Here is a 10919-nt window from a genome sequence, read left to right as displayed (position 1 = left end):
GGTTTGACTGCATACTTTAGTATGCTTTACATGAGGAACACAGGCAAGCTTGCCCAGTGGGGAATAGGCAGGTGTTAGATGTTAGTTAGATGTTAGATGTAAGTAGCAGTCATTTTCTGGGGGGAAATTAAGAGGTGGTATCAGCCATAAGAAATAGAAACACACTGCATCCTGGCCAACCCCAGGTTTCATTATTACCAAGGCTCTGGATGTGTATGTTAAATTACAGTTGCACTGTATTATGGGCTTTGCAGTTAGGCCCATGAATGTTTTCATACATATGCACACTTCAACCATACCACGCCACATAGGTGGCTTTTGTAGTATACCAAAATTATGGTGCACTATGACCGTGCTTGAAATACATGCATGTCAAAACATCTGGGGGTTGACTGCAAAGCCCATAATGCAGTACAATTGTGATGAATCTGTATGTATGCATGAAAAGCATCAACGGCCTGAAAAACAGCGATCATTAATATACAATTATCAATGGGAGTCATCATACATTTCATGCTGTGGACATTTATGGTTGATTTCCGCAAAAATATTATTAATTGTAATAGTCACCTGTGATATTATATTTGTGCATTCCATTGCTTTCCTCCAAGGAGCTCAAGGCAGCATATATGGCTGCCCCTCCCCCCAATGTTATTCTCTCTACCAACCTGCAAGGTAGGCTATGGCTGAGAGACTGCCCCAAGGTCACCTAGTGAGGTTCATGGCTGAATGAGGATTTGAAACCTGGACTTCCGAGTCCGAAGTCCAATACTCTAACCACTACACCCCACTGGCAGTGGCATCATCCTGGGAGAATAAAGACACCAGGATCCCCAGAAACAGGCTGCGTTACAGGTGACAAGGCAGGGGAATCCTAGGACAGTGGCATCCTTGGGCACATCCTGGCAGAGGAAACATGAACTGAACACTCCTGTCTATCTGTTCCAGGAGCCGATTGAGAAAATACATTTCAGTTCTGGAGAAATAGCAACAATGAGCTCCAGATAACAAAATTACACTGGTCCATGCACCATCCATGCAGGAGCAACAACAATTAATTAAATTTCTATACTGCCCTTCATCTGAGGAACGTAGGGTGGTTTACAATATAAAAGGACAAAAATGCATGCCATAATAACAAACAAAAACAACACCCCACCCACAGTTTAAAAGGCCATCGATTCCCTCTAATGCCCATTACTAGATGCTGCTAGAATGCAGACAGCACCACCTAGTGTGTATAGTAAGGGAGACCAGTGGCAGAGGAAGCAGCCAGAAGTTCATCGCTCGGTTAAGGCTTCATATATCTGCAAGGACAACAGAGCCATGTTAAGCCAGTGAAATGGTTCTGGGAAAACCATTCCCTGCACTGACATAAGAAGGGCTGTGGCTCAGGGGCAGAGCACATGCTTTGTATGCAAAAGGTCTCAGGTTTGGTCCCTGGCATTTCCAGGTAGTGCTGGTGTGTGTGTGTGGGGGGGAGCGGTGTCCAAAACGAGATAGACAAAATGGTGACCGACTCACTATAAATAAGGCAGCTTCACAGGACATGAAACCAGCTTGGCTCCATCTACTGGTGATGAAGGAGCAGCTCCTTCAGTGCTTGGTTTCCTCTTAGCTTGCATAGTTAGCTGCCTTGGGCTCTGTCACTGCACCTGTGGCACCCTGACCTCACTGCTGCCCTGCTCAGGTAAGTGACAATGAGACTGCTGCCAGGTCCAAGGCTGTGTGATCAGTTCTGCTGCACCACCTCGGCAGCTACCCCTGCACAGGAGGGGGCGTTTTCATGGGTGTGTTCAGAGCAATCATTTGTCCATTGCAAATGTGAAACAAATAGAATTTTGGGAGCCTGGAGCCTGTGCACAGCCGATATGTAAACAGAAAATGCCATTTCCATTCCCAAGTGGGGTTTATTTTGCCACATACCCCTTTTCTCAAACCTCAAATGGTTTCTCTTGGGGGAGGGACATGTGGGGCTTTTGAGACCAATCAGGGTGGGGTGGTGATCAAGCTTTTCATGGTCAAATGGTCCCATGTTCAGGTAAGGTAAAGGTAAAGGACCCCTGGATGGTTAAGTCCAGTCAAAGGCGACTCTGGAGTTGCGTTGCTAATCTTGCTTTTAGGCCGAGGGAGCCAGCATTCATCCACAGGCAGCTTTCCAGGTCATGTGGCCAGCATGACTAAACTGCTTCTGGTGCAATGGGACACCGTGACGGAAACCAGAGCGCACAGAACGCCATTTACCTTCCCGCCACAGTGGTACCTATTTATCTACTTGCACTGGCGTGCTTTTGAACTGCTAGGTTGGCAAGAGCTGGGACAGAGCAATGGGAGCTCACCCCATTGCAGGGATTTGAACCGCCCACCTTCTGATCAGCAAGCCCAAGAGGCTCAGTGTTTTAGCCCATAGCTCTACCCGCACCCCCATGTTCAACCCCCAGCATCTCCAGGCAGGGTTCCCTACCTGAAACCCTTGGAAGCCACTGCCATCCAGTATGGACAACACTGAGCAAGATGGTCTAACTCATCTCCTTATGTCAGGAAGAGGCTCCACATTGTAGTTCTGGTAACTAACCACACAGGATAGCCTCAGAAAGATCTGGAGGTTTATAGTGGCTTCCAACACAGAGATTAGGAGCGAAACAGAGATACATGACATAAGCAGCCAAAACTGTGAAGACTTGGCGCTCCAATTCTGTGCAGCCTCCTCAAAAAACAAGTCTGGTTGCACCAGTACAGAAGCTGCTTGTTGGAGAAGAGGAAAATAAGAATGTTTGGCCATGCAATTATAATACAAACCATTGAGATGCCAACAACCGTCCTTGACTTATTCCTGGACCAGCCCCAACACGTATACAAACCTTTGATCTGGGGAAAAACACACACACCAAAGGGACAAACTGATGCTTGATTCCTCCATGTGACATACCTCAACTTAGCAACTTCTTCATTTCCAGGCAAGAACAGCTGCCAGTTCTCAGCTTATATATTCACAGGTGAGTTTCCCTTTGCTGCTGTTGCTCAGGATAGCTTGGGTTTGCTTTCTTAAGCAAAGAAAGGGGGAGAGAAACCCCACATGCACCTTGTTTCCAGGCTGCCAAGTTCACCTCCCAATCTAGAAGCAGCTCACCAGCTTTTTAAGAAATTGGGTTCTGCTCCTAGGCCTCAATCAGAAACTTGAACTGTGGACATTAGCAGGTGATGATGCTGATCTCCATGTGTGAAAATGTGGCGATCCTGTTTCCTGTATAAACAGTCACTGTTAAAGGTACAGAGGCAGGCTGGGCTGGGGGTTTCTGGTCACTTGGGAACCCCCTGTCTGGATGGACAGATAACCTTAGGCTAAGCAATGGCACTTTAAGACCCTGAGCTGCAGGGGAAATGGATGGCTTATTATTAGAGACGATCGACTCTAAAGGGGTTTTGTTTCCCAATGGATTCTATTAATGATTCACTGGAGAATGTTGCATTGGCAATAGTGACCCTTGCGTCCTATGGCTTATCTAGCTGCTGGAGCTGCTCCCATCCCTTCATCTCCATTCCAGGAAGAGTTGCACTTGCTGTGTGAGCCACGGCCAGGGGAAGATTCTTCTCTGTGCCTGCCAGAGACGATCAAAGAACAAACCAGGACTGAGGCACAAGTCAGGAGCAACAAATATACAGGACCATATTTGAGTTGAAGAAGACAACATGGCTTGAGCGAGGCTCTCTTGGCACAGGAAATCCTCTGATACTGCTTCCTAGATCCCAGAGTTTCCAATGCCCAGACTGGGGTGGTGGAGTCAGCCCAGGGCCTGAGAGTACTTCACCATCTGCAGTTCAGTGATTTACCACATGGGACAGATTTCCACAAATCTCAGCAACTCCTGACAACTCTTGCTTTGCATGCAGCTTGCCTCCCTAGCTCTCAAAATTGGACTATCTATCTGGACAATACACTTCTTAGTGTAAGCATAGAGAAGGTGACTCGGAAACTACAATTAATCCAGAATGCGGCTGCTAAACTGGTGACTGGGAGCAGCCGCTGGGACCATATAACACCAGTCTTAAAGGATCTACATTGGCTCTCAGTACGTTTCCGAGCACAATTCGAAGTGTTGGTGCTGACCTCTAAAGCTCTAAACGACTTTGGCCCTATATACCCGAAGAGCGTCTCCACCACCATTGCTCAGCCTGGACATTGAGATCAAGCACTGAGGGCCTTCTGGCAGTTCCTTAACTACAAGAAGTGAGGTTACAGGGAACCAGGCAGAGGGCCTTCTCGGTAGTCAACGCCCTCCCATCCGATGTCAAGGAAATAAACAACTATTTGACTTTTAGAAGGCATCTGAAGGCAGCCCTGTTTAGGGAAGTTTTTTATGTTTGATGTTTCATCATGTTTTTAATATTCTGTTGGGAGCTGCAACCCAGTCAGATGGGTGACATACAAAAATAACAAGAACAACAACAACAACAATTAATGGTGTCTCTTGCAGCTCCCTCTCCCTTTAAAAACAAAAAAGTATTTCCCCCCCCAGGCACCCTGCAAATTATAGTGCTGGGGAGACCCCAGTTACTTGGGACTCAGCTATACAGTTGCAAATATAATGTTTTAAGTGCATTATACAAATGTGACACTAGATGGTGATGGGGAGCTTATGGCAAATTCAATATATTTTTCAAAACTCTTTTAAAAATGCATTTTCACAGCATTTTTATATGTGTCTAGATTCCACACTGCTGTCTTAATTAGCCGATGATCCCTGATCTCCCAGGTCCTAGTCTGACACCCTAACCACTACACCACACTGGTTCCATTCCATCCTCCTTCTCCTCCGGCTCTAACTAATAATCCACTTTTCCTTTCCCAGGCTTCGCACTTGCATGGACTCACAATGAAGCATTTCCTTTGGCTGCTGCTCCTTGCAGGTAATGCATGCAGGTTTCGGTATGTGCTAAGGAAAGCAGTCTGGGATGTCTCAAGCCCCATTGCTCTCCTGGGTCTGTGGGGTAGCATTTGGAGGAAGGATTGAAGAATGTATGAGTGGCTCATGAGAGAGCAAGCAACAATACTTGCATGCATTGACTCTGGAGTCATTCAGATCAAAATCAGTGGGGACTTATTCCCAAGCAAGAGTGTGTGGGGCCATGGTCTGCATGCCATGGTTCCAGAATCCAGCAGCAATCCAAAGAGTTGGAGGCTGCAGAAGACCCAGATACCTCCCACTGCCCTTCACTAGTCAAGCAGTGCAGAGAGTGCACCAGTAGAGAGGCTATGAAATAAAGGAGGAGTGTCCTTTAAGGCTTTGAAGTTCTCCACAAGCGAAAGGAGCCCAGAGGAGTTAGACTGGAGACAGCGGCTTAAAAGGCCTCAGTGCTCCCAGCCTTTGTTAGAGTAACTTAACTCACTTTGAGCTAAATAAAAAAATTCCTTCAGTAGCACCTTAAAGACCAACTAAGTTTTTATTTTGGTATGAGCTTTCGTGTGCATGCACACTTCTTCAGATACAGTGAAATAGAAGTCCCCAGGCACTTATGTAGAGGAGGGGTGGGGATGGGGAGGGGAGATCATTCAGAAGGGTGGTGGAAGTGGGTGATTGACTGACTGATAGCTGTTGATGACCGAAAACGACTGCAAATGGTTTTGCATGAAAAAGCAAGGGTTGAGATGGCTGAAGATCGCTTATCATGTATAATGAGATAAGAATCCGATATCTCTGTTCAAACCAGGTCCCTCCATTGTTTTGAGCTTGGTGCTAAGTTGTAATTCAGCAACTTCTCTTTCCAGTCTATTTCTGAAATTCTTTTGTAGTAAGACAGCTACTTTGAGATCTTGTATAGAATGTCCTGGGAGATTGAAGTGTTCTCCTACTGGTTTTTCTGTCTTCTGGTTCCTGATGTCAGATTTATGTCCATTTATCCTTTGGCGTAGGGTTTGGCCTGTTTGTCCAATATAGAGAGCTGGAGGGCACTGTTGGCATTTGATGGCATACACAATGTTAGAAGATGAGCAATTAAATAGTCCTGAGATGGTATGTTGGATGTTGTTGGGGCCAGTAATGATGTTGTCCGGGTGTATGTGGCAGCAAAGTTGGCATCTGGGTTTATTGCAGGCTCTGGTACCAGTGTCCATGTTAAGTCTGGTGGTTGTATTATTGTGGGTGAGGAGTTGTTTAAGATTGGGTGGCTGTCTGTAGGCAATGAAAGGTCTTCCTCCCAGAGCTTGAGAAAGGGAGCTGTCATTGTCCATTGTCCATTGTCACTTTGAGCTAACCATGGTCCTGAAATGGCTGCTTCCCCGCCTTCCCCATGGGACTGGGCACCAGCCATGACACTGACAAAGGAAGACTTGATAAGAAGAAGTACCGGTAGCACTTGCAGAAAAGAGAAAAGGCTAAACCCCTAGCTAGAAAGTCACTCTCGGGACTTGAACACACTTAATAGGACATTTTTGCTTTGCACAGCAGATGCCCTCCTTGTGCTGCAACACAGGTGCAAAACTCCTCTCAGATTCCTAAATATCTGGCCATGCGACAATGGGTGGTGGAGAGATGGATGTTTTGTACAGTGGGCATCCGGAGCCTCCTTGCAAACCTTAAAATCACGGGGTTCTTCACTGCATTTACAAACAACAGAGAGGCATTTATCAGGGAAACAGTGGCCTATGAGCTGGCCATAGCACCCCCTTATCCTGCCCGCCCAGCTCCAGCAATTAGATTTGGGGGAAGTGATGTGCAGCGTAAATTAATAACACAGTCTTCTTCAGTAAAGGAATAAAAGCTTTACTGAGTTAAAATAAACTAACAGCATAGTAAACAGGAGATTCAACAAGCTTCAGAGCATACACAGAGTTACTGCGTCACACTGAGTCTCCATTGAGCACAGGCTTCACAGTGCACAGGCTCCACCACACTGTGACACACACACACACTCTCTCTCTCTCTCTCTCTCTCACACACACACACACAGAGAGAGAGAGAGAGAGAGAGAGAGAGACAGACAGACAGACAGACAGAGAGAGAGAGAGAGACTGAGTCTGCCTGCAAGCAGATAAAATACTTATACAGAGAATGAGTCATCCTCAAGATCAGTCACAGTGATTCAGCATGCTGAGTGATTGTGCAGCTTTTCAGCATTTCACAGCATTTCTACACTCCTTTACTGCTTCCTTTACTGTTTCTGCTCTCCAATACCTTTGTCACATGACAGGAAGGCCATCTATTAAAGCGTATAGAATACTTTTTTTAAAAGCCTTATTGTTGTACAGGGGAGCACGGGGAGGGGGCTCACAGCTCTGAAGGAAAGGTTTAATTCTCTCTCCGTGCTGCAACATCTCTGGCAAAAATTACTCCCCTTGACTAGAAGGTGTTTTCCAGCCTGACTACAGTAGGGTGAGAAGGGTAGAACATAAGACTCAAAGTATATGTTTGTGAGAGAATAATGAGTATGGGTATGTGCCTGTGTGCATGCACGGTGTGAATGGATTTATGCAGTGTGAGATAGTGGGGGGTGGCCCCACTCACTGCTCTCTCTGGCCATGACCACTTTTGTGTTGGCTCCACCCACTGCTAGAATGTGGCCCTTAGAAAGTTGGCCATGAGAGAATACAGCCCACTCCATTTTGTACTTTTGCATTATCTCTTGCGGGGGCCCAATTAGTGCCAGCGCCTTCTGTCAAGATTTGGGTGTAACCTTCGATGCCTCCCTTTCCATGGAGGTGCAGGTTGCAGCCACAGCAAAGGTGGCATTTTTCCATCTCCGCCATATCAAGCAGTTGGTCCCTTACCTTTCTCGCCCTGATCTGGCCACAGTGATCCATGCGACGGTCACCTCCAGGCTGGATTATTGTAACTCGCTTTATGCAGGGCTGCCCTTGAAGCTGACCCAGAAACTCCAGCGGGTGCAGAATGCTGCGGCGAGGCTCCTTACGGGATCCCTGCCATGGGACCACATTCATCCAGTGCTTCACCAGCTGTACTGGCTCCCAGTGGAGTACAGGATCAGATTTAAGGTGCTGGTTTTGACCTTTAAAGCCCTATGCGACTTAGGACCCTTGGACCTACGGGATCACCTCTCCTGGTATGTCCTGCGGAGGACCTTAAGGTCCACAAATAACAACATTTTGCAGATCCCGAGCCATAATGTGGTTAGACTGGCCTCAACTAGGGCCAGGGCCTTCTCAGTACTGGCCCCAACTTGGTGGAACACTCTCTCACAGGAGACCAGGGCCCTGCAGGATTTGACATCTTTCCGCAGGGCCTGCAAGACGGAGCTGTTCTGCCTGGCCTTTGGCCTGGACTCAGTCTGACCCCTATGTTCTCCTCCCTTATGGTTTTGATTTGGGCCATTTTAAAATGAGGCTGAATTTTAAAATTTAAAATGTATTTTAACCTGTATTTGAACTAATTGCTTTTCTTTTTTACATTTTTGTTGGTGTCAGCCGCCCTGAGCCCGGTTTTGACTGGGGAGGGCAGGGTATAAATAAAATTTTATTATTATTATTATTATTATTATTATTATTTATCATCTGATGCAAACTTATGCATTCTCTTCGTGGTCAAGGGAGATGATAAAAACATTAAGAGGTCTTGGTTAATTTCTCAGTTCTTGGAGGCAAATTCAGTTCGTGGGGGACATCAAGGAGCTGGAAGTGAATTTTCATAGTAAGTGAGTAACTGACCAACCTTTCGTATCTGGTTTCCCGTTTCAGGTTATATATATTGCGATTACCCCCTAAGAATAAGCCCTGATACTTTGGTTGCTTGGAAAGGTTCCTCCATAGTGATTCCATGCCAGATCAGTGAAACACATCATTCTGCTAAAGTCCGTGCCACAGCCGTGACTTGGTTTTTCCAGCCTGTTTGGGATAACAGTTCATTTGACTATAACGGCAGTCTGTTGTATGACAGTTCCAAAAGGAGGAAAGGCAATGTAATGGCAGTAAGTCCTGCCTTTCAGGACCGGGTGAAGTTCATAGGCAATTTGGGCAACAGAGACTGCAGCCTGATGATTACTCAGCTCCAGACAAAGGACAGCGGCACGTACGGGGCAAGAGTTGTTGCTTCTGTTGGAAACTACAATTGGAGAAACAAATGGTTTCGTAATGCTATGCTCAACGTTATAGGTAAGAGTTTTGCAGGGCAGTTCTAATTTGCCTTCATCGCTTATGAAGGATGTGGCACCCAGGCCCTTCTCTTTCAAAGTGTTGACAGCAGCTTTAATATGGCAAGTTTCAGCCCAGAAATGATGCCTGGAGGTTGCAAACTAGCTAAAGGATATGTGTAGGCTTGTGGCTGTAGGACACCCGAAGATTCTCTTCCTCTTATACTTAAGAACTTACAAAGAGCCAGCTGGGTCAGACCAATGGCCCATCTAGTCCAGCACCCTGTTCTAATAGGGACTTGTGAGAAACCCAACCCAGGATCTGAGCAAAAGATCCCTCTTCCCTCCTGTGGTTTCTAGCAGTTGGTATTAGGATGCATTACTGCTTACCCCTAATCCCCTCCCAGAGCTACGGTTCCTAGAGTAGATTGACAATCAATCCCTCTTTGCAGGGAATCCTAGGAATTGTAGCTCTGGGAGGGGAATGGGCTCTCCTAACAACTCTCAGCACCCTTAATAAACTACAGCTCCCAGAATTCTTTGGGGGAAGCCATGGCTGCTCAAATATATAGTGTGAATGTTGCCTTAGATACGTCCATTAGTTTCAGTGGGCCTACTCTGAGTAGGAGTTAGCTGGATATAAGCCTGGACATTGATTTAGCCACATTCTCCTATTCCCCTGAGTATGCAGATGCACTGTAATAATGTTGTGATATGTATCACCCAGAAAGAAACATTTTGACCTGATTTTCCAGACAGCCCCAGGGATGTCCATCTTGGCATTATGAATGATCTGCCCATAAAAGAAGGAGACACGGTTGTGCTGCGCTGCTTTTCAGGCAGAAATTACTCCAGAGACAACTGGTACAATTGGGTCAAGTCAGATCACCATTCAGTTGAACATAAGTATAGTGCTTCAGAGCTGCTAATCTTCCCTGCGACCTCTGAACCGGTCACATCTTATGAATGTGAAGTATGCAACCATGCTGGCTGTACTTTATCCCAAATGGTCACCTTGGATGTACACTGTGAGTAACACCACTTTATTTACTAGCTGGGGCCCTAAGGCATTCTGCAACGACAAATCCACAAGGAGAGGGAGAGCAGGTCACTCAGCATGTTTGGTCCATCCAAGGTACATAGCATAAATGCACAGTCTACCTATTTATGCAGCCCATTCAGGGATTGCAGGTTGAATACAAATGGATGAAGCCCAGGTTCCTGCAATCAGAGCTTTCTTCTTCCAGCATCAGGTCCAGCTCTGAGAGCTTTCTGGCGGTTCCCTCACTGCGAGAAGGGAAGCTACAGTGAACCAGGCAGAGGACCTTCTCAGCAGTGGTGCCCACCCTGTGGAACGCCCTCCCATCAGATGTCAAGGAAATAAACAACTATTTGACTTTTAGAAGAACATCTGAAGACAGTTTAGAGAAGTTTTTAATGTTTGATTTTTTTATCGCCTTTATTATTATTATCATTATTATTATTCAGTTGGGATCTGCCCAGAGTGGCTGGGGAAACCCAGCCAGATGGGCGGGGTATAAACAGGGCCGGCTCTAGGCCCACCCCCAGTGGTGCGGGGCGCCAGGGCGCCAGGCCACCAGAGGCACCGCTGCGCCCGCTGAGAGGTGCGGCCGAGGCTGCCCCAGGTGCGCCTCCGCTGTTCAGCGGCTTCAGGCTGCTCTCTGGAGGCGCGCGGCCCTGAGGCCGCCTCCGCCATGCACAGGGGCGTCGCAACAGGGGGCGGACAGTGCCCCCTGGCCCAGGGCCGGCCCTACGACAGGCTGGGTGGCGCAGTGCAGCTGCACCCGCCCGCCCGCCGCGCTGGGAAACGGGGCGGT

The 10919-nt window shown here is 47.1% G+C and overlaps 1 protein-coding gene across 1 annotated transcript in view; it reads left to right on the top strand.

Annotated features, from left to right (window-relative positions):
- The first annotated feature begins 3016 nt into the window (after nucleotides 1-3016).
- The window catches only part of LOC118086731 (B-cell receptor CD22-like), a 50504-nt gene continuing 42601 nt past the window's right edge, over nucleotides 3017-10919 (top strand). Inside the window, exons 1-3 of the mRNA XM_060276440.1 lie at nucleotides 3017-4908; nucleotides 8690-9103; nucleotides 9837-10109. Of these exons, the coding sequence (XP_060132423.1) occupies nucleotides 4875-4908; nucleotides 8690-9103; nucleotides 9837-10109 (721 nt within the window). The 5' untranslated portion in view covers nucleotides 3017-4874. The remainder of the gene's footprint in view (nucleotides 4909-8689; nucleotides 9104-9836; nucleotides 10110-10919) is intronic.

The sequence above is a fragment of the Zootoca vivipara genome, chromosome 6, assembly GCF_963506605.1.
Source record: "Zootoca vivipara chromosome 6, rZooViv1.1, whole genome shotgun sequence".
Classification (NCBI taxonomy): domain Eukaryota; kingdom Metazoa; phylum Chordata; class Lepidosauria; order Squamata; family Lacertidae; genus Zootoca; species Zootoca vivipara.
The sequence above is the reverse complement of the archived record's forward strand: the minus strand, read 5'-3'. Positions and strand labels throughout refer to the sequence as shown.